Below are 27,068 nucleotides of genomic sequence, written 5' to 3' on the forward strand. Positions count from 1 at the left end.
TAGAGACATAGATGATCCAGTATGATCTTAGTAAAGGTAGGCTAGGTTATGCTGCAAAAACTAACATGACACACAAAATAAACCAAAAACAAAAATCTCAATAGCTTAACCAACAAAGTTTATTTTTCACTTATATGTCCCGTGTGAGTCAACAGGAGTGCTCTGCTTATTGTAGTCACTCCGGGAACCAAGTTAATAGAACTTTCATCTCAGCTTGTGATTCCATGAGCACCACAAAAGCAGGAAGGGAAGGTGCTTAGTCACCTGCTCGTTATGAATGTCAGCCTGTAAGTGAGGTGCCATGAAGTGCCATGAAATATGAGAAATATGAAAAGTAGACAAAAGACAATGTTGTTGTGAATCATACAGTGTGAAAAGGAAGCTATCAGTGTATTGGAAGTTTTGCTATTCATTCTTTCCTATTTCAGGAAATAATTAATTAATTATTAATTAGTTACCTAATTAATTAGGTAACTAATTAATACCTCATTAACACTAACTAGAGATGAGAGGAGGGAAAAGAAGTAAATTAAAATCTATCAAGAACACTACCTAGTAGTAACTCATAATTGTGAGGGATATGAAACGAATTTTCTTCTAATCTGATTTCTTTTCATTTAATAGACTAAATTATAAATTCATTTTTTACTTAAAACTATGTTGTCAAACACCTACTATGTGCTCAGTATTAAAGTAAGAAATACCAATGTGTTTTACTCTTACATCTCTTCCTATTATTGTGATTCCTAATATTGGTTTTAATTTGGTTAGCTTCTTTTATGTTTTATTTTTTTTAATTCTTTAAAGCTTTATTACATTTTTTAATTGTTTTCAGGAGCGAGTAGAAAGTTATTCTAATGTAAGTATCCATTCGAAGAATCCTGAAAACTGTTCCTGCCAGGCTTGTGGATTGCATCGCTACTGTAAATTCTCAGTGCATTTATCAGGAAAGTTGTATAACACCAGGACTATGGAAACAGATGATTTCATGTCACATGATAAACAGGTATTTTCTCCCTCTCATTTTAGTTTTTAGTATTTAGAAATTTTCAATACATAAGCTTGCACAAATAACCCTAAATTATTTTTGCAAATGGAGAAAGCACTAGGAGAGGGGAAAAGAGTACAAGGAAAGAGGGAACAGTTTTTGAATGTGAAAAATATGTCTTATATAGTAAATTCACTCCTAATTCAGATACTAAAATCAGTGCATATTCTCCAAGTATACATCACCCAAGTTGAGGGGAGAGGAGAAGGTACAGGATAAGGATGAAAAGAGAGATAACTGGGGCAGGGGAAGCAGAAGTCCCCCTTTGAGTCCAAAGGATAATTTAACCCAAGTGGAAAATCTTAGACAGGTAATCTACCAAATCGGCAATCCAAAAGCAAGTAATTGAAGATGCCTGCTCATCCTAATATGAGAATGGAAAGAAAACCATGCTTCAGCCTAGACTATGTCAGAAGCGTGTCAGAGTCTAGAGCAATCACCACATACATAAGGTGCTGTTAATTTTGAATGAATAGACAAAACTGAAGAAAATATTTGAAATATTTAAAGAAAAGTATTTGCTAGAAAAGAGCAGAGCAGTACAATGTGAAGAGAGAGAAAGTGCGGATGCAGACTACTTCTATTTATTTTTTTAATCTTACTTTGTAAAAGTGTTGTATTTATAATGCAAAAATATTGAGAGTTTCCTCTGGTAAGTCTGTATATCCGTGAAGGGTGTGTGTTTGGGGAGCTAGTTAGAGACCCAAAGTTGCCTCTACTGCCAGTCAGTTATTAAGATAGAAATATACTATTTATCTGAATTCTTTCACTAGATTGAGTAGTATGATTCCTCGGTATTATTGGACAATAATTGACCAGATCCCTCTGAACAATCTGGGTTGCAAGAATCACTTAGAAAGTTTGTTTGGGTATAATGAATTCAGAATTAGTCTTTAATGTTTTATTTGGCAAGTTACATAAAAACACATCTCTTTTCTCAGTATAGTCATATGCAGATGTCCTCATTGTTTAAAAACTGATCTGTTACTTTTTATGAGATAAGACACCTAGAATCCTAATAAAAGTGATTTAACACTTTAATGATCACATTGTGTTGTATAGATTTAAATATTGCTATACAGTCACTGTCTTTGCTGTCTACAGCTAATCCTGGAGAGGAAAGTGAGTTAGAAAACCATTTCTGGAGTTCTGACATTCCTGTGAAGGAATAAAGATTCTATATAAAATAGCTGATTCAAATATATGAACAATAAAAGAGATCTCATGAAATAAAAGCAAAGAACATCAATACACCAGTCACACAATGAAAGCATATAAAAATTAACAAATATATTGGAAAATTATTATTTTCCATCTAAAGGCATACAATTAAAACTACCTTAAGATGCCAGTTGATAGCTCTTAAAGCAGCAAAGTATTTTTAAATCAAAAGATAAAATGCAGTTCTGTCAAGGTTGCATTGAAACTAGCAGTTTCGTGGGAAGTAAGATTCCTAGAGAAAGAAAGAATGTGATTTATCTTTTTAGAACACTGGTTAGCTATATACAGCCAAAGTTACAAAGCTATACATATTGAGTGCCTGTAAGTTTATCCTAGGCAAAGTAATTCAATAAAAGCAAATGACAAAGTTTCTTGAAGCATTATTCATATTACACAAAAACTTGGAAATAATCCAAATAAAATATTAGAGTAGGGATCTAATAAGCTATATGTACCATCATTTTGTGATAGAATGTAATACAAGTATAAAATAATATTTATGAACGTTATGAAATAATGCTAGGTGAAAGTGAAATAATAAGCAGTGCGTATACTCTCCTTGCATCTATGTAGAAATGTGTTAGTATAGCTATATGCAAATGTTAATCTAGTTTTCTATAAATTAAGATAGTGTGATTGAAATTCTTTAATATTAAATTTTTTCAGTAATTTTTCTTTAAGGGGAAGAATCACTTATTAAAATGTATTTTATATCCTACTGAGCTACACTGTCAGTGCATGTATGGAAAGGAACGGGCAGGGAATAGGGAAAGGAAAAAGAAAAGGAGAAAAACCTGTTTTTAATCCAAGGCATTAAAGAGACTGTGGCCACACCCACATCCACCCTCAGGTTATTTTGAAAACTAATTCTCTATTTTGTGTTGCTGCTTGTAGTTACCTAAAATTGAGACTCCTTGGTGTTAATTAGGGTTCTCTTTTAAGGTGCAAATAATACTTTAAAAGAATACTAAGTGTATTTGTTTAATGGTAAAACTTTTCTCCTTACTCACCTGAGATTAGCTTCTTCGAAAGAAAGGATGCTTTGATGGAAAGTGGAATTAGTGGAAGAGAGTAATTTTAGTTACAGCAGTCTTGGGTAGGGTACTGAGATGAGAGGCCTTGGACCACCAGATTGTGGTGAAGTCTCGGGGCATAGATGGGAAGGAAATCACCTGGAGGTCAGAGATGTGAAATCTGAAAGGCAGTTGGGAGGACTGACAACAATCTTGAATTAATTTTCAATTTTGCCCAGAGTCTGTCCAGACTCCTGAAAATGCTTAAGATCTGATGAGAAGAGGCAATAATTTTGAGGCAAGTGGCAAAGCATAATGTGTCCATTCAAAAAACAGGCTAAGAAGAAATAGAATTCCTTGGCTTAGCCAATTGCTCTAAATGTTTCTAGAGACTAGGAACAGAAAACAAACTTCTTCCATCCTTCTTCTTTCCTTGAGGATCTTTTTTTCTTTCTTGTCCATACTTTAACTTCCATAAGGAAGGAGGAGTCATATATAAGTGAGGCCCTAGAGAAATACCTCAAAGAGCTACCTACAGGGGCTGGCCCAGTGGCGTAGTGGTTGAGTTGGCGTGCTTCTGCTTCGGCGGCCCAGGGTTCACAGATTTGGATCCCGGGTGCAGACCTAACCACCGCTTATCAAGCCACGCTGTGGCAGGCGTCCCACATATAAAGTAGAGGAAGATGGGCATGGGTGATAGCCCAGGGCCAATCTTCCTCAGCAAAAAGAGGAGGATTGGCAACAGATGTTAGCTTAGGGCTAATCTTCCTCACAAAAGGGAAAAAAAAAACAAACCTATCTATAGTTAGCTGGATATTACAGATGTGAATAATGCATCTTTCATTATATTTCCTGCTTTAGTTTGTTAACCAGTGTTAATTTACACTTCCACATGCTGTATCTAATAAATTTTAAATCACATTATTTCTATTACATTGAAGTCACCATCTTCTGTTTTCAATTATATCTTTGGATGTGTAGTATCTCTTAGTTCACATTGATAACTGAGATGACTCAGTTCTCCTCAGATTTATCAGTTTATAGAACCATAGTAACCCTGCACAGTGGATTAGTAATCATTTATATGTCACTTTGCTTATCTGCTTTGAGAACATCATCACAGAACTTATCGTTTCTCTATCTCTGGCAATTTTTTAATACCATCTATCTTGTTAGAATAGTGTCCTTAATGTCCAGAAATGCAATTAGATAATTAAATGTAGTCACTGAATGCATTTCTTGACACTACTCTAACAGCATAGATTAGTTTTACCTGTTTTAGGCTTTATATAAATGGAGTCCTACGGTATAGGCTGTGTTATATTGTATATTTTAATTCATAAGGTAGAATGGGCTAAAATCGGGTGGGGTGAGGAGGAGAGGTCCACTTGCAGTATTACAGCTATTATATACATTTACTGTTTTCTATGAAGCCTGACTAACAGTGGTCTAGACTCTTCCATATGAAATATGATCACATTTTGGGGAAAAAAATAGTTGAGAATATTCTAAAGATAATTTTGGGCATATTGACCTATGTAAGTGTAAGTAGAGGCCAAGAGGGAAGGAATTAGAAATGGAAAGAAGTAAACTATAATGTTTAATATTTTCAGTAGATTTTACACCTCTTCTTCTCTCTTGTGCCAACTTAAAAGTTAACAGATAAATTCCTCTTGTTTTGTGGAAATACAGAATACAGTGTGAAGGAAATAAAAATCACATGATTCTCCCACTGTATTTTATCCAGAACAGCCATAGGAGACTTCTCCCATGCAATCAGTCTACTTTGATGGCAGAAATGGAGAGACACAGGGTACCCCTAGTGGCCACTGCAACTATTGTAGTATCTTTTTACTCAAAGTGGGACGTATTGGCGAGTGAATTGTTAAAACTGATATGATTGGTTTGATGATAATGTTGAAATGAGAAAAATACTTAGAGTAAGCAAGCAATGTACAATAATACCTGATTATTTCTAATGATCTGAAAAATAGAAAGATTTTCACAGAACATGAACAGAAATCTGAATATGCTTTTCTTCAACTTTTGGGGATTTCAAGAAAGGTTGTAAGATGTCCCAAATACCATCTTCACAAGATGACGCATCAAACCTGACTGTTCTGATTATCATATTTCACTTTTAGTCATTTTTGCCAATATATTCTTTATTCTATTCATTTTTGCCATTATACCCTTGGATTATTTATTGAACTCATCACCTGTGTGGTCCTTTGCAGGGTGGCCTCAGAAAAACAATACAATTCATTGTCTGATAAAATTCAAGTTACATAGATCAATATTGTAACTATTCCACTTGTAATGAACTCATGAAAGCATAATCCATTAGTGAATTTAGGTATAGAGACAAATTCATAAATTAGCAAGAAGTTTGTCTATTTCCTCAGGTTACTCCATAAGAATAAGGTTGATCATGTTATAATGTTTGAAGCCCTTTCTGATACATTTTCTACAATGAGTGAAATAATGTAGGTACAGTTTTATTTAGTTTGATCAGAGCAGTGACTCTGTTTTCGTATTTTATCTACAGGTGTGTATAACAAAGTATACATTCAGAACATTCTGAAAGAGAAATGTTCTGGTTGGTTGCTTTTACAAGAGGAGTATTCATAATCATAGAATCCTACAAATCAATATAAACATAGAAATTCAAATTCTTATAGTTTGCTAACAATAAAAAATGTGTTATAATTGCATCACACTTATTAATTAAGGAAATAAATATAACTAAACTTATATTTTTTTCCTTTACAGAAGTTTTTGGAAAAAAGTATTTAGTAAAAAACTAACACTTAGTATTGGTATGAGAATTTGTTTCAGTTTTACGTGTTGCTTATAAGCTAGAAAATTATCGTAATCCAGGCATTTTTAACTCAGTCACTGTGGACATACAATAGCTTGCCTGCTTTTCCTGCTTTCAGGTGTGCCCATGCTTCTGCCTTTTAAGCCGTTTCTCTCCTCCTTCCCAAACTTGGCTAACTGTTTTTTAGAGACTTAGTTCAAGCATCACCTATTCAAGGACCCTTTTCCTCTCTGGATTGGGTTACTTGTCCCTCCTCTGTGCGTTGATAGCGTCCAGTGCTTGGCATTTGACACACAGTTTTCTAATTATTTGTTTTTTCCCCCAAGACTGAAGCCCCCCTGACACAAGTAGTCCATCTTTCACTTATGTATCTCAGTGCTTACTACAATACTTGAAACATAGCAGGTACTCAGTTTTTGTTAACTAGGTTGTATAAATAAGAGAAGTAAAGGAATCGTATAAACATTAAAAAATTAATAATGCATTTATTGGATTCTGCTATTAAAGAAAATCTGAAAATCAGAAAGGCTGTATCTTCATTACTATATTATTTACTTCATACGTCAGAACAATGTTTATTTTTTGATTTAGGTGTTTACTGTTGGCAGAATTTGTGCTAATCGTACCAGAATTTATCATCAACTGAAACATTTCAAATTCAAGCTGTACCAGGAATGTTGCTCCATTGCAAAGACAGAAGAAGTTGAGGAAGAACAGGTTAAAGAAACAGTGGAAAGAATTTTCAATCAGTCAAAAGCAAGTGGCTGGATTAAGGAGGTAAGGTGAATGTAGAAGAACCATTTCATTCAGTAGATTCCGGAGCCTAATTATGATCAGCAAAAGGATACGAATGATTAGAAGACAGTGAAATTTAAAAGAGAATCTCTCCTTCTCTCCCTGTCTTTGTATTTCTCTTCTTCTACCCATTCCTTTCATGCTTATCATTGTCCTCCCCTGAATAGGGGCCCTGGTGTTCTAAGCTTCACTCAGCTCATCAGATAAATTTTAATCACCAATAATACTGTCCCTTAATGAAAGACCTCTGTCCTTTCACTTTTATATATGTAGTATTCCTTCCCTGTAGATTAAGTCTCCTATTTTCTTTGACAAAGTATAGGACTCACCTCTGCTTGTCTGCTTCCTATTCTTTAGAACAGTTCTTGTGACCTGAGAGTGAAGAAGCACCTGGTGCCAATCTGAGGAAAGGATCTCGGCTGCCAGTTCTAATACCACCCACATCCTCTTCTTGAGGACATGGGACTGAGCAGTGAGCACTGTAACTGAAGATCAAGGGGAATGCAGAGGTTTCAGGCCACGGCACTGATTTTGATTCCCCCATATCCTATTGATTACTAAATTTGATATCAGGGATAAAGTGGGGGTTTTGAAGAGTGCACTGGATTCCCGAAGATCTGCTGGCAGCTCATAAGCTCTGGTCTGCTCACAGAGCTTTTAGAATTGTTTATGGTACATGGAAAGAACGCTAACGTGACTGCAATCTTCTAAAACAAGTCTGGTTACATGAATGTATGAGAGAGACCATATAGGAGATTTTCAGGCAACTCAGATCAATAGTATATTTAATTTTAAAAAAAAAGAAACCTGACGAGATCGTTGCCTGGGTTATTTATATCATAGGGGAGTTTGTAAAAGAGGAAAATAAAAAAGAAGAGAGAGAAGAAACTTATGAGCAAAGGGAAAGAAAAAGAGAACAGCAAAGCAGGAACTCCTTAGGACATGTTATATTCCACAGAGGTCTCCCGATGTGAAGAATGACATCAAGATTGGTTTCCCGTTTGACAGTTATCCTCCACCACAAACCACCATCCAGTGATCTCCTTGCCTGGCCCCAACATCTTGACCCTTAAGTCATCTTTCTCTCATTTTACTCTCTTTAGCTTTTTATCTTTTACTTTGCTTCTACGTCTCTCACTCCCAGTGCTTCCCTCCCTTTCTCTGTGTTTGTCCGCTTGCCTTAGGGAGGAGCCGTCACTTATCCAGGAAGTCCCGTCCTCATTTTCCTAGATGACATAAGTTCTTTAGTGCTTATATTGATGCATTTAAGTGTGGCCAATCCTCTAGTGGAGTTGAAAGACCTATTAGGACACTACATATTTAAAGAATTGTATACTAGGTGTAAAAAATCTCTGCACATGTATTATATATATTATGTAATGGAGAACATTAAACTTCTTGCAGAAAAAACTAAAAGCATTTCCAAATCATGTACCTTGGAGAAAGCTTAGCAAAGTCTGTGACAACAGAAGGGACCTAGAATGAGACAAAATATTCTCAGGAAAAGAAAGCCAAGTGTTATATTATGCGTAAAGAATAACACTTAGCATGACACGTTTAGGACAATATGCACATTTTTTCACATAAAATACCAAAGAGCTTTATTTTCTCTTTGAGATTCTTCCTACTTTAAAAATATTTTTCCAGAGACTTTCTCAAAAGATTTCCTAGAAACTAAAGAAGTTGATAACCAGTATAAGCCTATACGCAGCTTTTTGTGCTGTGATTAAATTTCAAAATTTATCAAGTGCTCTGACATTTCTCAGCATCACTTTGCCTGTCCCTCAGTGTGTGTGTGTCTTGAGTGATAGCACATCATGTGTTCTGGGGATGCATGCCGCCTTCTTTGGTTGCATCTCATGGCCACAGTTACTCTAACCCTTTAGAATACCGGGGCCCAGTGCTGCTTGAATGACCGTATCCATGGGTCTTTCTGCTCTTACCTCCCAGTTATTATGTCAACCCCTTCTTTTGCCTTACACAAACTATTTGTTCCTGTTCTCCACCCCCAGCTTCTGTTTCACACCTTGCTTTTTCCCTTACCTGCCCTTTCTTCCTCCAAGCATTTTTCTTCCATTATCTCAGGGTATCTCAGCATTTCTTCCCAAAGACCTGCCAACTAGACTGACCTCATTATTCTTCTTCTTCCTCCTAAAAGTTGAACTAGGATGATCTGTTTTTAACCTAATGATATTAAAGGGGTAGGAGCAAATCGAGTGTAAGGAAAGAACAAATGATGAAAATTATAATAAAACCAAAATATATAATAAATATAATAGTAATATATCTCATTCTAAATGAGAGCTGAAGAACATACTATCGTGTGCTATTGGCAAAATTCTAACAAATGTTTTTTCATTAAGAAGAAAGTGCAGGGGCCGGCCCGGTGGCGCAAGCGGTTAGGTGCGCGCGCTCCGCTGCAGTGGCCCCGGGTTCGCTGGTTCGGATCCCGGGCGCGCACCGACGCACTGCTTGGCAAGCCATGCTGTGGCGGCGTCCCATATAAAGTGGAGGAAGATGGGCACAGATGTTAGCCCAGGGCCGTCTTCCTCAGCAAAAAAAGAGGAGGATTGGCGGATGTTAGCACAGGCCTGATCTCCTCACAAAAAAAAAAAAAAAATCACTATTAAGAAGAAAGCGCATATGATGATGGAGTTTCCAGGGACGTTGAAGATGGGATTGCTGGGATGGGGTGGTGAATACATGAACACTAGGGAGTGAAAAAAGTGTGTCAATAGAAGTATCAAGTTTCAGTTTTACTGTTGTAAAGTAAATTTTACATGTATTACATAAAGATTGTTATATAAATAAGAATTTTAAATTACAATTGGATATCCCGCCCCTTCCTGAAACTCTTCTCACTTGTTCTCTTTCTTATCCCCTTATAAATTATTTTTTTCTTTTCCTTTTTTTTTCCACCCCTTAAACTGTTGTTTTTCAAAACACAGTCCTGAACTACCTGTGTCAGAATCACCTAGAAGTTTGTGGAAAATGTATAATCCTTAGCCTCACTGCAGACCTAATGAATGAGTGTTTAACACCCCCAAAGATTCTCAATGTTTAACAGATTAAGTGATTCTTAAGCAAATTAAAGATTGAGGGCTGCTGCTTACAGGTACATGTTGTACCAGATTCTGTCCTCAGCCTCTCTAAGCTCTCTCCCTTGGCAAACCCATTCCTTTCTTCAGGTCTAACTGGTACTTCTCTCCAAACTCCTTTTATGTTCTGACTTCTTTCTCACACTCCATTCCCACAATTCCAACTGTTTTCATTAGTAGGTCCATCCAGCACTCTGAGGGGTTGACGTAATAAGACCCAAACTCTCCAAATTCTTAGTAAAGAAGAATGATAGAAGCTGAGTCTATAGGTGGAGAGAATGGCTGGGTAATACTAACTGCCTTCTCTCTGAGGTTCACTTGCCCTTTAGAGGTTTTTCCTTTTTCACGCTAAAGCTGCACCCCTCCCTCGCCCTTTAAATCTCAGAAATAGCATACTATAATGGTTAAAAGCCTGAATTTAAATATTTTTTAGCAGTAGAATTTGGGGGCAAGTTACTTTATTTATCTAAGCCTAAATTTTCTCATTAGTAAAATAGGAACTAAAACAATAATAGTAATAATTAGGGTTTTGATTGTGGAGATTAAATGATAACACATTTTAAGAATTTAATATAGGACCTAGCAATTAGTAATTGAACAATTAATGTTAGCTATTATTAGTAATAAAAGCAAGGAGAGGTTTTCTTTTCTTAGTATAGCTAAGATAGATTGTAATTTTCTGAAAGAAATTTAATAACTAACAAAAAAGAATATAAAGATAATATAAAAAGTTATAATGACAGTCAAACCTCTAAGGTATAGGTTTCTGATTCTAGAGTAATTTACTTATATCTAATAGAACCTGTCTACTAGGTCAAGAGAATCCCTAAGTAGTCCATAGATATTTCCCACCTTTTCTTTTCTTCATTCTTTCCGGAGAAGGTGGTCCAGTCAGAGATCTTTAGCCAGGGCCGGGGTTTGGGTGGGGGGGTGATGTTCAGGGCCCTGTCTAGAAGGAAAACACACTCCTCATACACCCTTCTATAGGTGCCTATCACCACAAAAGTCAGGGCCATTGGGATCCTCTCTCACCTCATTGAGAATAGAACTAGAGTTCATAAGTAGAGTCAAGAAACCATTAGGTCAGTTCTTCTCAGCTGAGGTGAGCACTTTGAACACTTAGCAAACTTGAAATCTCCAATTCATCCTGACTTCTCTCTTATCTACCCTGGTCTTTACTCTTCATCTTCATTGCTGTCACTCAAATATGGGCCCTCATTACCTAAATTATTACAGTAGACTCCTAACTAGTTGCCATACTATTATAGAATTGATGTTTTACCATTTTTCTTACACCTCAGATCCTGTCAATCTTCTACCCTAAGACCTTTAGTAGCTTTTCATTGCCTGTCACATTATCACTAAATTCCTTAACCTAGTATTTCATACTTCTTATTCTTTGACCTCAACCTCTTTGGTTCAGTCTTATCTCTGTTCCCCTAAAAACCTCAGATTGTAGTCAAATCCCATATTTTCTTGTCTCGTCACTGTTGTATGGACTGTTGTCTCCTACACAAAACTGTCTCCACCAAATCTTTGCCTACCGAATCTCCTTTCTCAGGACAGCTTAAAATGCCACCTTTCCTGGTCATCTCAATTAACCATGACCTCTCTTCTGAACCCTCATAACAATGTCTCTACTTCTTTATGGCCCTTGTTATTGGTTGTCGTTGGTGTATTACTGAACTCCCTTCTTCTTAGGGCAGGGAAAGCAATTTTTTTTGGTACCTAGACAGTCATTAGCAGAGTATTTGATATATGTTCTGCATTCAACAAATTTTTGTTGAATAAGTTATTGAAGTTGTTATACTTCTATTATAAATATAATAATAGAAAAATTATAATTTACCAGAAAGTTATGAAATTAATAATAATGTTTAGTTTGATCTCTCTCCAGTGCTTTATATGAGTTAGAAATGCTTATTCAAAATTTAGTCTTTGCTTATAATAAAAAGATTACCATGAAGTGAACTTGTGTTTATGTCTGTAGATTATAAAGGCCTAGCTTATCTTCATTGCTTTGAGTAAAATAACTAGCTTTTTTATTGTATACACAGAAATATGGGAAACTTCAAGAATATCTCAATTCTGCGGATTACTTTCAAGATGAGAAGTTTGACTAAATTGTAACACATTTCCTTCAGAGAAGATTTTATAAATTCCTGTAAATGTGAAGATCATGAGTCTTGTTTCTCTGTATCATGTGACATATTTATATATTTTATGTATATCTTCATGGCAAAACATCTTGCTTAAAATATATGTTCATCTTAATTTCCATGAAGTGGAAATTCCATTCTACAGTCTAATAAAACTTCTATCTGCTACATAGAAATAAGCTTAATAATTTTTGAGTAAGTGATTTTAAAATTATATAACAATGCCTTTATAATGGATGACTATCGAATGAATGAGCTGTTCATGTCCTATCAATTTAGTAGAAAAATACTATATTTTAAAAATGTGTTTAGACTAACATCCACTTTTTTGCTGAATCTCTGCCCAGATCTACTTATTATCCTTTTGCAGTATTAAATCAGCTTCACTAATATAGTTTTTACTACTGTCATTATCTAGATCAGTGGGCCATGGAAGAAACTTCAGTGTTCATTCAGTTCAGTGCCCTTGCCTTAGAATCAGACTGTAGTTACCCATGCCACATAGAGGAGTGCTTTTTTCCTTCACTAAAGTTTCCCTTAGAAATAGATTTCAGGCCTCCAGAGTTTTTCAGTCCTCACATTCAGGAATAATTTCATGCTATGTATTTTCATGCTTCATAATATTCTTTTTCTATTCAATTTTGTCTACATGTTAATGATTAAGATGTATTTTATTTATTTTTATCCATAATTTTTCCCATATATGTATTTACGTTAGAAGGTCAGAAGATCTTAAATTCAGCCAAAAATAGCTTAAAAGCATATTTGGCATCTTCATTGCTTTGCACATCTAAATTTTCCCATAATATAATAAAGTAAAATGGTTTCAGAGTGAACAACTGGACCCTGTCTATTCTGTATCTTTAATTCTTAAAGGTGATGTTCTAGTAGGATCTATTTTACTGTTGAATTTTAGATACTTGTTTCTTACTTCAAGTGTTGGTTGAACCTGGCTTCCTCTATTATATGGTTCATGGCATGGACTTCAGTATGTGTGCATATATAAAAAGCTACATTTTATTAAGTTCTTACATAGAGATTACTTAATACTTTCTGCAATTAATTTTCCAAAATTATTGCTATTATTATTATAAACAAAATGAGTAGAAAACAGCTCAACAAAGTGGTGAGAATACAGTGCTGATATTCCATGTGAGGAATGCATACCTTTTTCAAAAGTATGAAATAGAAATTTCATTCACGTATCTATATTCTTATTCTTATTTCCCTAGCATATGGAAATAATCCTTAACTAAATGAAGCCATAGTTGAAGGCTGCAGATGAAGTGACAGTGTCCAAAAAGAAGCAAGGCAGAATTAGAGGAAAAGTGATAGTCAGGTTGGAAGGGTGAAGAATCATGAAAGACTTGTAAAAAGGAATGCCATGGAAAATGAAAGAAAATGATCTCTACAATATTTCTGATGACCCTGGAAGCATCACTTCTCATACATGACACTACAGACGAGCTTGAGACAGCTGAAGAGTGAGAGTTCCAACTGGAGAGTTTTCTGAATTAATTTATCTATTATTTTTAATAACATGCACTTGATTAGTAAAAATTATGGCACTAATGATTCCAAGTACTTAGGATGGAAGCTGAGCCAGTTCGTAGGTCAGGCATCTTGTTGGATTGAAGCACTCTTCCTATTAGAACAGCATCCTGACTGTTGACCAGGAAATGCTAATAGGTAGTTTTGCTGATGTCTGAGGTCGCTGCAACCTAGCAAGCTTCTTCAGTGGGTATTTGGAGAATACAAGAGGCTTTTAGGTACTTGATAACACCAAAAGAATGGCAAAGAGACGGGCTGTTAGGAAATGAGAATTAGCATGGATCAAGGGCTAAAAGCAAGTAGTCTATAAGAAAATAGAAGTGTTGAAAAAACAGAATTAACCTTTACAGGTATTATGACTTATTGTATTATTTTATCATCATCGTCAATGTCATTGATTCACTATGACACTAAAAAGAAATAGTTTATAAGCTTATAAGTCTTACATGTCTATGAGCTTTTTATATCTGGGCATTTATTACTATAGTGTTAGGTGCTTTAGTGTTAGGTAGCTACAGATAGTACAGATGATGAGGAAGAGAGAAATGGACAAGTAAAGGGAAAATAATGCTTGAAAGAATTCACAGGGCTATACAGAAGCTTTAGGGTTATAAGAGATGGCACAGTACCATGAAAAGGGAAAAACAAGGAAAAAAGAAATGTCTATGTTATTGGCAGTTTGATGTCATCAACCGTATTTTCTCACTTGTCTGCTCTCATATTCAGATGAGTAGTTCTATCCACTGCTCATTCCTTGGGGGTATTATCGGACTTGCTTAGACTCCAGTGTGTTGATTGAGGTGTAATTGCAGCACTTGAGCTATTTCAGGGATAGTCTGGCTTCGCTGTAACTCTTCACACTTGACATTGAGGCAGCAAGCCCAGTGGTTAAGAGAGCATAGGTTTGAAATCAGTCTTGAGTTTGAGTCCTGGTCTGTTACTTCCTAGTTACATGAACTGGAACAAGTAGTTGAATTTCAATGAGCCTCAGTTCCCTCATTTATAAATGGGGTTAATAATACCTATCCCTCGGGATTATCTGTGGATTAAGGGAGATATATGCAAAGTGCTGTGTCTGAAACAGTGATTGTAAATGAATAGTAACTGATGTGAATGGAAATGAGGATGTGGATGATGATGTCAACTTGAATTTAAATGACTGTACAGGGTAAATATATACAAAAGACACTCCAAAGAAGTATCCTACACCACTGGAATATAGTATAAAAACTTATTAAATTCTTGCTTGACAAGTTTTTAAGGTGTTTCCCTGTCTAGCATAGAAATCAAAGTTTACATCATTTAGGAATAGCTGATTTGGCCAAGGACTCCATGTTAATTCAAAACCCACGCTACTGCAGGGCTGCAGAGTGAACAGTAAGTTTTAAATTTAAATATTACATTTTTTTCTCTTTTGTCAAGTATTGATTGCTGAATAGAAAGTACCCACAGTAATAGAAGATATTGTCTAATGAACACAACTTTTTAAAAATCAAATGTAAAATGATCAAAACTCTTCCTAATGATACCTCATGAGAGTGTTCTCCATTCAAATTTTGCATACCTAAAACAAAGATGTATTTTAGCCATTCTCCACATGAGTGGTGAGGAACTCAGCCATGGGAGGGACAGAGAAAAGTATGTGCCAATGAAAAGTAAAAAAGTTGTAGTCGGAGTGTACTTACCCCAATTCCAAACTAACATTCCAGGATTTGTGAAAATAAAATGGACTAAAGTAAGACAAGCTATAGGAAACTAAATTGTAAATAAATCAAGTCTTAAAACGTTTGCATTGATTTTGCCTATTCATTTCTATCCAGAGCTCAGTTTGAAACAGGACCATGTTACTGATGATGCCAGAGCTGGTTTAAATTAGTGAAGCCCCATTGCTTGAGAGGTCGAATCCAAATGACTTCCAAGTTAGGACACAGAATATTTATGGCCCTGACTATCCCAATATTGTGCTCAGCTTAATTTATTCTCTATAATTGATAAAGACAAGCACAATCCACTATACAGTTTGATATCTTAGAGGTAGGATCATCGGAACATGAGGGGACAACTGTGTGTAACAGATCTTTTTGGTTTGTTATTAAACTTCTTGAACCTCAACTGCTCCATATTGATTTTCTTCATTAGACATGTAAACCACATAGCTGTGGAGACTTCAGACCTTGCATTTGGTTTGTCATAGACAATCTAGTATTTTCAAAGAAAAACCTTTTTTTCTAGAACTGGTACTGGTAATTTCATTGTTGTAAAATATTTTATTTATTCCTACTGATTTGTTTGTGATCATCCAGATTGATGTATCCAGAAACACACAAAGCAGGCAGGCGGGTAGACAGACACCCGCCTGCCCTTTAGGAGCTAACAATGTGATTTCCTCCCTTCTCTACCCCGCCCCCAACACGCACATACTCCTACGTCGTCTTTATACTAGTGAACATTTCCTCGGTGCTCACCCAGCTCTCGCTAGGGTGCTCAGTGGTCTCATCGACAACATATTGAAAAATGAAAATGATATCCTGAGGGGGGGCGTAATGTAGGTCTGAAAGGGAAAATACATTCCCTGGCCGGGAATTTCTTCAACATTTAGGGCTGGTGAAGTAGTTGTGTGGAGGTTGGGGAATTTCCCCAGCCTTCCCCTCTTAGCCAAGGCTGAGGCTGAGCTAAGTGAGCGCTATTGAGACGCGCAGGCTTTGGGATTTACCTCTTCAGCCACTGGGAGGCCCTCTGCGTTCCCCTTTCCCCGGTGTCTGGCTGCAATTACTCACTCGTGCAGTGGCACCAGCCTTCCACCAGGGAGCCTCGGATAAGCTCTCCTGCCCGCCCCCTCCGCCCCCCCACCACCCCCATCTGCAGCTTGCTGGCTCTCTTTCTCCCTCTCTGTCTCACTCTCTCTCTTTCTCTCCCTCTCCTATCGGAGCACAATGAAAGCCTGTGTATCGCCGTGACTCCGGGCAGTGGAGCCAGTGTCAGCAAAGCGGCTAACAACAGACGGGAAAGAGAAAGGAAAATACAAGCTACTTTTTTTTCCATCTATAAAGCGGAGCAATACAAGAGATAGAACCACATTGCTTATTGCGAGTCCAGACCCTCAGATCCACTGGCCGGGGATGGAATGTACAAAAGTGGACAGAAAAGTGGCTGGACATGACTCGGTGCAATTTGCTGGAAGTTTGTAAGTTTGACCATCGTTTGTAAATTACTCTCGGAAGAGTTTGTCTCTCTTGATACTGTATTAGAATAGAGCCGGGGGTGAGGAATAGAAACGTAAGCGGGAAAGAAAAAATGTGTTGAAGGATCTCTCTCAGTGGCTAGCGACTTCAGACTGCTTTCATTTAAGGCTGGGAAACCTTAGAGGGAATGAGGATTTTACCGGTGATTGGATTAGCTAAGGAAAAAAGCGTGGTCCAAAAGTCCATTTACTGACATTGTTAACAATTGAAAAGCTGTCTCTCTCTCTTGGGAGACGACAACATCCTACAGTACCCCAAAGAGGAGAAAACACCGGAGCAAAGAGAAAGGGAGGAAAAATTCAAAGCCAAAAGACAATCTCTCTTGATTTTTTTACGTTTTGAAGATTGACTTCAAAAACCTTCTGAAACAGCACTTTTTTTTCTAAATCTGAGGAAAAGTAAAGGCTGCGGATTACACAGACGGTGGTAGAAATGTGTTTCTCTGCAGAAACATCCCCGTAAAGAATTTTCCGAAACAACTAGGTGAGGGGGAGTCCAGCTCTCTATTAATACCTCTCTCAATTCCCTTTGCTGTCTGTTTCTGTCTCTGGCTTGACAATCCCTGAATTCTCGCTCCAACCCCCAGATCGTGTGTTTACAAAGTACCTAGTGGTTTTTGTCAGCTTGGTGGAGGGAAAAAACCCACCAACTCTGTCCAACTTCGCCAGAGCTGTCAAATGCAATTAGAGTAAGTTGATCAGGGTTTGTTTCCAACTTACCCTCTGCAATTGGTTTCTATTCTTTCTCCTCACCCTCTTTTTACTAACTCCCCTCCCCCACACCTTCTCCACTGCTCCCCCCAACCTCTGAAGACCTCTATTCATGTGGCCCTGAACACTGAGCTCACATCCTCAAAACCAGATTTGGCTGTAATAGCCAGCAGTAGCCTCTTTCCATCTCACCATCCCAGAGGCAGCAATCATTGTATCCAGTAAGATGGGGGACACAGCGCCCCCACAGGCCCCCGCAGGAGGGCTAGGGGGGGCCCCTGGGGCGGGGCTCCTTGGAGGGGGCTCAGTCACCCCGAGAGTGCATAGTGCTATCGTGGAGCGCCTCCGGGCTCGGATTGCCGTCTGCCGCCAGCACCACCTGAGCTGTGAAGGACGCTATGAGCGTGGTAGGGCTGAGAGCTCAGATCGGGAAAGAGAGAGCACCTTGCAGCTCCTGAGCCTTGTACAGCATGGCCAGGGGGCAAGGAAGGCTGGCAAACACACCAAGGCCACTGCCACTGCTGCCACCACTACAGCCCCTCCACCACCCCCTGCTGCCCCTCCTACGTCCTCCCAAGCAGCAGCAACAGCAGCCCCACCGCCCCCACCAGACTATCACCATCACCACCAGCAGCACCTGCTGAGCAGTAGCAATAATGGTGGCGGTGGTGGGATCGACGGGGAGCAGCAGCCACCAGCTTCAACCCCAGGGGACCAGAGGAACTCAGCCCTGATTGCGGTAAGGCACCTGGTTTTCTCATGATTCTGGCTTGGTCGTGTGGCCTTTTGTGAGGGTAGGGCTTGCCTTGGCCTAATGTTGAGTGGCGGGCAGCGAAAAGGGCCAAGATGTCACCCGACTACCTCAAAGGCCGTTGAGTGCGCTGTTTGTGTGGTTTTGTACTCTCACTCATCAAGTTCTGCTGGTGCTCATTCATGGGTTTTCCTCCACCTATAGAGTATTCCTTAAGTGGTAGTAAGCCTGAGTTTTCCAGAGGCTCTCTGGGGTCCATGGATTGTAGCAGAGGTGGCTACAAGTTGGTAGGATCTGAGCCACTAAGGAAGGCCCTGTATAAGGATCCTCCTGCTTTGGCTAGCCAGCTCTGATTAGGCCCAACAAGCCATTTTTCAGCCTGAAAGCATTTATCAGTCCAGCCTCCTTTATCAAAGCCTTTCTTTTTGTCCCATTTCCCTGTCCCCCTTTGAAGTGGCCCCTTCTCCTTGGGTTAAAGGAACATAAATGGTGATCTCTAACACAGAGCAAGTTCCTTGAGTGTCCCCTCAGTCAAAAACAAAATTTGGGGGAAATATCCCCAAGACTAGTGAGGGAATATTTTTGAGAGTCCTCCTCCCTGATTTCCTACAGACTCCCTTGCTCCCCTCTCTCATCTAGCTTCTTTTCACAGGCACTACATCAGATGGTGCCAATTTAGAGCATTCATTAAAGTGGGCAGGCGCAACGGGGCTATTTACACACAGTCGTCCTAGGCAGTACCTTGTTTTTAGCCACTCCTGGTGACAGGATATCAAACCTGAAAGTTCTGATTAAGTTTCTGGCTGGAAGTTCTTCCTCAGAGGCACAGACACGCCCCATCCTAGAGGGAGTATCCCTTGAATCATTGGTTCTTGGTGCCAGTCCTGGTCAGGTGACTGCCTGCCCTGTGCTGGCTTCCCCCGAAGCTGCTGGGCCAATGGCCTCTGGGTGGAAGGTGGAGCCCTGCCCTGCAGCCCTGCAGCCCTGCGAGCTTCCTCCATTTCTGTGTTCTGTGGGGCACCTGAAGTTCTGTGTCTGCTCACAGCACAGCTCCAGTTTGCTCAAGCCAGCCTTAATGCAAGCCAGCAACAGGAAATGGCCATACAAGCCCAAAAGTACTCAAAAAGCCCAAAGGAGAGGAGGGCACTGTGTGGAACTCCTCCTCCAAAGGATCCTGAAAAGGAGCTCTAGGGAGAGGACATCCTCCAGACAGGCCCATAGGATGCTTCTTTGTGGCTCCCCCTTATCCCTGGCCTGAGTCTGTGGTAATGAAGTTTTCAGAAACTCTGGGGGCTAGGATGGTGCTCTTCCCTCCCACCACGCACACATTTTGCTTGGAATGCCCAGAACTGCAACTCCCTGGCGCCAACTCCAGATGAAAAATAACTGCTAACAGTTAAACTGGCCAGTGTTTGCTGTTTTATCCTTGAATACAGTTAGCCTGTGGGGTTATGTTAGAGCTTCAAGGCCTAATTTCCTTTTCCCTACCACCTGCTCTATCCCCACCTCTCCCTGGAATTCCCTAGGAGAGCAATGGGAGTTTGTTTCGTGAAAGAGAGATGCTGAGGAGAAGGAGAAGGGTAAAGAATCCCTCAAATGGAGAGAAGAATGAGGTTTGTGTGTGTGTGTGTGTCACTGGCATTTGCAGCCAAAAGTATCTAAATGCCTTGATTGTCCCCAGTAGATTTATAATCTGTCTGCAAGTCTTGCAATAATACGGCTTTGTGTGCTTCCCAGTCTCCTGGTAAGTGTTTCTGGGGATGATACCAGGAACGAGGGCCCAGCCCTTCTCAGTGGCGAAGACTGATTTCTGTCCTGGGTGCCAAGACTGGATGTGGCCTTCACATCCCAGCCTCTGCAAGGAAGGTGGCAGCTCTGCTGATGGCCTCATTCTTTTGGTTTTTGCTTTTCTCCAACTTGGAAGTAAGATGAGGCTGCTTCTTTTTATTGGGGGTTTTGGGATGCGAAATGAAACCAACTTCAGTGGTTATTGTAACTTGACGATGGCAATATCCATGCTGGGAGGAAGTGAGAGAACAGCGTCTGGCCTTTTCCCGACTGAAGGTTTACTGCTGTGGAAGCCAAAGGGACAAGCCACCCCTGTCCTGAGAGGGAATCTCTCTTCTCTCTCCCGACTACCAACCATCTCCTAAAACATTCACTTAGAGGAGCTCCCTCTCCGAGTACAGTGATGATGAGAGGCGCAGTGTGAGTAAGGAGTAGGAGGAACTTCAGTCCATTTCCAATGGTTGCTTTTCATTGAAAATGTGTGGCATTGCAAGGAGTGATCCACCACCACCTCCTTTTGGTTATTGGAAATTCCCTTCTCCATTTTAGCTTCTAAATTTGGTGTTTTGTTACTCAGCAGGGTACTCAGAGATGGTGATGCAGGTACTGTATTGACTTGATAACATTGTGTCCGAAGGGAGGCCTGGGCATTTGGGAGTGATTCACCAAGCCCATTAGATCTGCGGGTCTCACTTATTTTCAGAAACACTATTAATTTCAAGGGGCCTTTGCAAAGTATGAGTGTCAGAATTCTTTCTTAATTCTATTGCTACCGTGTCTGTAAGCAGATTTATTTCTGTCTGGGTGTGTTGAATGTATCACTTTAATTGTTAATTCATGTGCCATAAGTGGCCATAAACGTCCTTTGCAGAAAGGGAGTGAATATTGATCATCTAAAATCAAATATGCGCTGTGGCCTCAGATGAAAGCTCTGTATCCCGCATACCTGCTAGTACAATGCCTTGAATATAGTCAGTAATATTTGCTGAATGACGGTGAAAAGAGAACTTCTGTTCTGTGGGATAGTGTTGACATTGAGGGGTGTTATCCTGCAAGAAATATATAATGAGTTTTTTCAATAGCCTGAGTTTCAAGAACAATGCAAGAATAACCTCCAAGCCAGTTCTAATTCTGTCCACATTGAGAGCCTAATTCTGCAGCCCTTAGCCAGTTTTTTCATTTAACTCAAGTGCAAGTTCAGGGGAAGCCCCACTGCTGCAGAGACTGCAGGAACAGGGCCTTTCAGAGGGCCTGGATTGTAGGGCTTTGAGCAGATCTGCATTTCTAACCACTTGGAGCAGGCTTTAGGCACTAAATCATTTTATGGTGAAGTGTGTTTGAATCTTTGAATGAACTATGAAACTAAATAATTGCTGGTCTGTGGAACAGTAAGGTTTCGAACTTCCGTGATGCATTATTAATCTTTCTCTTTTGCCTGAGACAAACTCTTTTTCTGTTGCATAGACTGTGTTGCTAGGATGGGTAGATAAGTGGTTCCAAGTCATCTTTGGCTTTAGAGATTATCTTTTCACTAATGCAGTGCGGAAGAAAGAAAGCAGATCAGACAAGGAGTCTGCATCCTCCGTTCCGTGCCTGCTTGATCACTAACCAGCTGGGTTACCTGGACAAATTACTTAGCAGTCATCTGTAAAACAGAGAAGAACAATAATGCTGCCCTAGCTCGTTGAGAGAAGCAAATAAATTTGTGTTTCCAAATAGGCTTTGGAAAAAATTAAGCACAGCAGAAATGCAAGGCATTATTACTAGTATTACTAATAATAAATTACTAAACAACGAATCATAATACCAGTTTTTCCAGGGATTAAACGTATACTTAAGCTTTTAGTTGTCTGTTTTAAATGCTGAAATAGCTTTTATTGTAAATAAAGGGATTGGCATTTCAAATTTAGTGCTGTCAAGATAAGACTGAGATATCAGTGTATTTAAGTGGTCCCGAAGGTCCCAGGAAATCCTAGTTAAAATGTGCAACGCTACGAAAGTGTTTAGGGTCTTGGAATGCACGTTCTTTACCGGCCCCTGCATGGACCTGAGCAGCTTTGGAAAGGTGTGTCCACCAGAGCATCTAATGAAATTAGAAAAGTCGTTTGCACAAATGGCATGGGAAAGTTAAATATTTTGTCAACAATAGCCTAAAATGTTAATTGTTAGCTTAAGAAAGTCAAACAAGTTAAATCATTGCCAGAGTTCCCTGGTTATTTTTAACTGATAATAATCAAGTTTCCAATTGACAATTCAAAATTTGAGAGCTTTAAATGAAGGGCTGAGAAGAAACAATTCATTGGGTGTCTGTAGATGTCTACATGATAAATGTCCTCCCAGGGACAGTGATAGGAGTATTTACATTATTTATATATGTAGCCATCATTTCCTTAAGAACTGACCTATTTTTGTTCTGTTTTCCAGAACGAAGTAATAAAGGGAGAGTTCTTATCTATCCAGGACCTTCCTACAACTTCTTTCAAGTAAATATAGTTATAAGATCTCACAAAGGCAAAAGAGTTCAAGTGGAGAAAGAAGTTGGTACAATCCTTTATCAAAAATTGACAGAAAGCTTGTTTTGACAACAAAATGATATTATGTCAACCAAGTTATCTTGCATGTTTAGGCCAATGTTTGTTTATAGAAGGCATCTGCTTTCTTTGAAATAATGTCACTGCTAGATGATGTTCATCAAATTTTTCTAAACCTTAAAGTTTAGCACTATATGACTTCCCTATACCTGTAAACCTTTTGTAAGTACCAAGACAAACGTGGGTTTTCTAATGTTCTTAGACAAAACAATTAAATATGACTAAACGAGTGGGCATGATTAGCTGTTTTTGTTTTGATTGTTGTTGTGTGTGTGTGTTTTCTGCACTGCTATTTAAGCTCAAGACGTCTAGAAGGAAATTTGAAAAAAAATCATCCAGTTCTGCTCTGTAGGGCAGCTAAACCATTCTGAGTGGAATCTAGTACTTCCTTGTTCTTTAATCCAGTCCCTTATATATGTTCATAGGCAGGATCATGTTTAAGGAAAACAATTCTAAATTCTTTCTTCTGCATTTTCATGCTAATTTCCTTCACACTCTAACAGGTTCTGTGGGAGAATAGAGAGAAATACAGCTAAAGACACAGTCCCTGCTTACTTACAGTCTGGTAGGCAAATCCAGACCACATAGATGAAGTAACAGTGACAGTACTCACTAGGCAGAATGGACCAAAACTGATATAGAAAATCAGAGGGAGAGAGGAATAAACATTTATTGAGCCCTAGAATGTATAAGGCGCTTTCATTATATATTTTATGTAATGTCTTAAAATAGAAACAGGTGAGTAAGCAACATCTGCCCCATTTTACAAATAAGGAAACCAAGGCTTAGAGATACAGAAAATGGAAGAATTTAATGCATAGATTTTATAGTTTGACCTGTGTTCAGATCCGTACTTCACACCTACTAGCTGTATGAGCTTGCGGAAATAATTTTATTCTTTTTGGGCATCAGTATTCTTCATCTGTAAAGTAAAGCTAATATTCTTTAGCAAGACAATCAGCATAGTGCCTGACACATAGGAGGTGCTCAAAACATGGGTTCTGTTAGTGGTTGGTAGGAGAGAGATTCAAACCCAGGCCAGGGAGACCTTTAAGGAGAATGTGGGTCACCAGCAGGCCCTGGGAGGAGGGAGACAATATGGAAATGTGGAATGGGGTAGCCAAGTGCAGATGGGCATGAACATTAGGTGTTTGGGGGCAGAGAGTGGAGCCTGACTGACACTGTGGTGGGATGTGAGTAGTGAGGGGGACAAGTGAGGTCGATCCACTCCCTGGAGGGTCTGGAGCTCTGGCAAGAGTAAATCAGAAGCCCTGGAAAGTGGTAAAGCAAGGAAGGCTCAGAGCAGTCAGCATCTATGAAGCAATAATAATCCTTCATATACTTGAAGACAAGTATTACATTTCCCCTCCAGCAGCCTCTTCTCATAGTGCATTGCCTGAGTGTTCTGTATTACCTATCTTCAAGTCCCTTGAGCTGCTTAATGCCTTGCTATTTACACACTTCTCCCATTCACAATGAGTTATATGCAGCATGACATGGCCTTTGGCATGGAAAGGAGATGGTTTTAAAAGCACACTAGCTAGACACAGAAGAGAAACTCAAAGAAGCAGAACCAACTACACCTCTCTTCTCAGGCTCACGAGGCCTTCCAGGGCAAATAAGAATTGCCCTGTGGGTAAAAGTGTATGCTCTTCATGTGTAAACTGATCTTCCCAACAAAAGAGTTTGCTAGTTTACTAACTTGGAAAAGGTCTTTTCATTAACAAAACAATCGTGTGCAGAAATTTATGAGAAGTGATTCCAGGTGGTCTTTGAGATTTGTTTACTTTCTTGCTTGCTTTTTAATGCAAATGTGTTGTAGATCTTTTACTTGCCTGAAGGTTCTGTCAGATAGCCATTTCTCCTGTTTGGTCCATGTTTACAGGGCACAGGGAAGGTACCCTATGGAATAGATGACAGAGGAGAAAAGCCAACAACTCCTTCCCTCCCTGATTCAAGGCATGAGGCTGGGATGCTGACCGTAGCTAGTGGGCTGTCTACCTATGGCTGCCAGCTTCAACCCTTTCCTCCACATATCTAAGGGACAGATGTGAAAGAATAAAAGCTGTTCAAGTTCCTTGTAGAGGGGAGGAAGAAAGAAGTTCACGTATTCTCCACAACGCTTGAAGAAGTCTGGAGAGTTGGGCCCTATCATAGCCATATTGCAAAAGGATTAACTATGAAAATGGGCAAATAACAATATTTACCATGCACTACACTCTCCATGGGTCTTAATGGTTGTAGTGAAGGTTTTGAAATTTCATATCAAGACTGTGGACATGGGTGCTTTTTAAAGTTTGGGGAAATTATCCATTAATTCAATAAAGAATCATTGTGCAGCTATTCTATGCCACGATACATTAATGAGCAATTCAACATAGCCCTTGTCCTCTTAGAATTTTCAGTCTAAAAGGGGTGCTGCAGATTGGAAATAGAAGTGTTAAAGTCAGCTTGTTAATTAGGAGGCAAGGTAGAATAGCCGTTATTCTATTCTGTCTAAGAGCCTGGGGTCAGAGACAAGACTACCTGGTTTCAAATCGCAGCTCTATCACTTACTATCTATGTCTTCTTGTTAAGTCAGTTAAACTCTCTTGCCTCAGTTTCTTCATCTTTGAAATGGAATGAGAGTAGTAGAACTATTTAAGGGTTGTTGATTAAATGAGGTAAGTGCCTGGCACCTAGTAGAAGCTCAATAAATTTTAGCTGCTGTTGTTATTAATGTGAGAGGTGACATACTCGAATCAGATTCATGGTTTTCCCAGCCCAGGACTCTATTTCCAGAAGTGCATCAGGGACATGTTTTGTGGAAGGGCATGGCTCTTCTCATTAATATTTACTTCAATTGGTGAGGGAGGGATACTGTATTATCCAGTTTCCCTAAATGGTTTAATATGGAGATGTCATCTGGGATAGATTTACATTTCTCTGAAATGGGTCAAATAGTGTTCTTTTGAGAACAGGATTAATATCTCTTCCATTCCTGAGATTCTAGGACTCTTAATCTAGAACTTGACTAGGGTGAGTGTTTCTTTGACTCCTTACTTCTTCTAGAATAGAGACTTGGTTTCCATTCAGTTATCTGGCGAATTTGGCCTGTGGGCTTTGTGGGTCAATGAGAAATTTAAAGTGTCTATTGAGAGTTTGGAATCATTAAAACTGAATAGTCCAAATTTACCAATTTAACTGAATTATTAATTCAGACTGATGAATAATTCTGAAGTGAATCTGGTCACAGAGTCACAAAGAGGTAGAAGTCCCCTGCTGTGGAGATTTAAATTTATGCTTTTGAAAGCCAGATATCTGGCTCAAGTTGCTAAGGAATCAGTTAACTCACTTCAGCTGCAAATGAACAGGTACCACGAATATGCCCTCTTCCCAGCCCTCACCCGGAGCATGTTGAAAATTTCATGCCTTGACGTGGTTCTTAGCTTGAAATCTCTTCTTAGCTCAGTACCTCCTCAAGTATGACTTTCCATAAGAAACATGAGAAAAATGTTGCCAAGGCTTCAAAGCAGGTTTTAGTGATGATAATTCTTAATCAAAAGCACAATGTTTCTATAAAGAAGTGACGAGATTAGAATAAGAATACTCTTGTTGGGTAGATGATGTTTGGGCAAGGATGGATTTATGGGTTCTAACTCAGAGCAAAGAATGTAGTCAAAATTTGTTTGTTAGTTTGTTTATTCCCCATCATTTAAACTTAGATGCCTTTCCTCCTCTTGAAGGATAATATTCTTAGGAAATGTAGAGTCAAACTCATGTCAGGTTTGTTTTGTTTTACATTTTTTTAAAGAATGTTCTTACTTCCTGAGTCATTATGGTGGGTTCATATGTTAATATGGAATCATTAATATTGTTGTTTAAAAAATTCTCTTTTATCAGAAATGTGGCTGAGTTGTAGTTGTGGATCTTTCCACATGTGTGTGGATAGTATTAGCACACTAATAACTCTCACCCACATGAAGCCCAATACCTTTAATTCCTCATTGTACAACAGAGTTCTTTTCAGGTAGTTCTGACGAATTTGAACAGAAAGTTAATTACATGTCTGGGTTTTTTCTTTTTTTTCCCAGAAAATTTACTTAAGGGAAAAGTTTGCTGCAACTGCTAATAACTTACCAGGAGTCTGTTGGATACACAGTATAATCTCTTAGAGTCATGGTAACCAGAGTGCAAAGAAGTGGCTTAATTGAATACAATATGTACTGTACTGTGTCTTTGGAATGACGATTGCCATGCTGAAGTGTACACTGCTCATTTCTGGAGGTCTCTGGAGTCTA

At 38.9% G+C, this 27,068-nt stretch overlaps 2 protein-coding genes across 3 annotated transcripts in view; both read left to right on the top strand.

Annotated features, from left to right (window-relative positions):
- The window catches only part of CCDC82 (coiled-coil domain containing 82), a 30,580-nt gene extending 17,668 nt beyond the window's left edge, over positions 1-12,912 (top strand). For both annotated transcript variants that reach the window (XM_058545365.1, XM_058545364.1), the window contains exons 6-8: positions 836-1,006; positions 6,695-6,880; positions 12,054-12,912. In XM_058545365.1, coding sequence (XP_058401348.1) covers positions 836-1,006; positions 6,695-6,880; positions 12,054-12,119 — 423 coding nt within the window. In that variant the 3' untranslated portion in view covers positions 12,120-12,912. The remainder of the gene's footprint in view (positions 1-835; positions 1,007-6,694; positions 6,881-12,053) is intronic.
- Positions 12,913-16,603: 3,691 nt separating this feature from the next.
- The window catches only part of MAML2 (mastermind like transcriptional coactivator 2), a 337,326-nt gene continuing 326,861 nt past the window's right edge, over positions 16,604-27,068 (top strand). The window contains exon 1 of the mRNA XM_058545367.1: positions 16,604-18,397. Coding sequence (XP_058401350.1) covers positions 17,885-18,397 — 513 coding nt within the window. The 5' untranslated portion in view covers positions 16,604-17,884. The remainder of the gene's footprint in view (positions 18,398-27,068) is intronic.

This window comes from Diceros bicornis, chromosome 7 (genome assembly GCF_020826845.1).
Source record: "Diceros bicornis minor isolate mBicDic1 chromosome 7, mDicBic1.mat.cur, whole genome shotgun sequence".
In the NCBI taxonomy this organism is placed as follows: domain Eukaryota; kingdom Metazoa; phylum Chordata; class Mammalia; order Perissodactyla; family Rhinocerotidae; genus Diceros; species Diceros bicornis.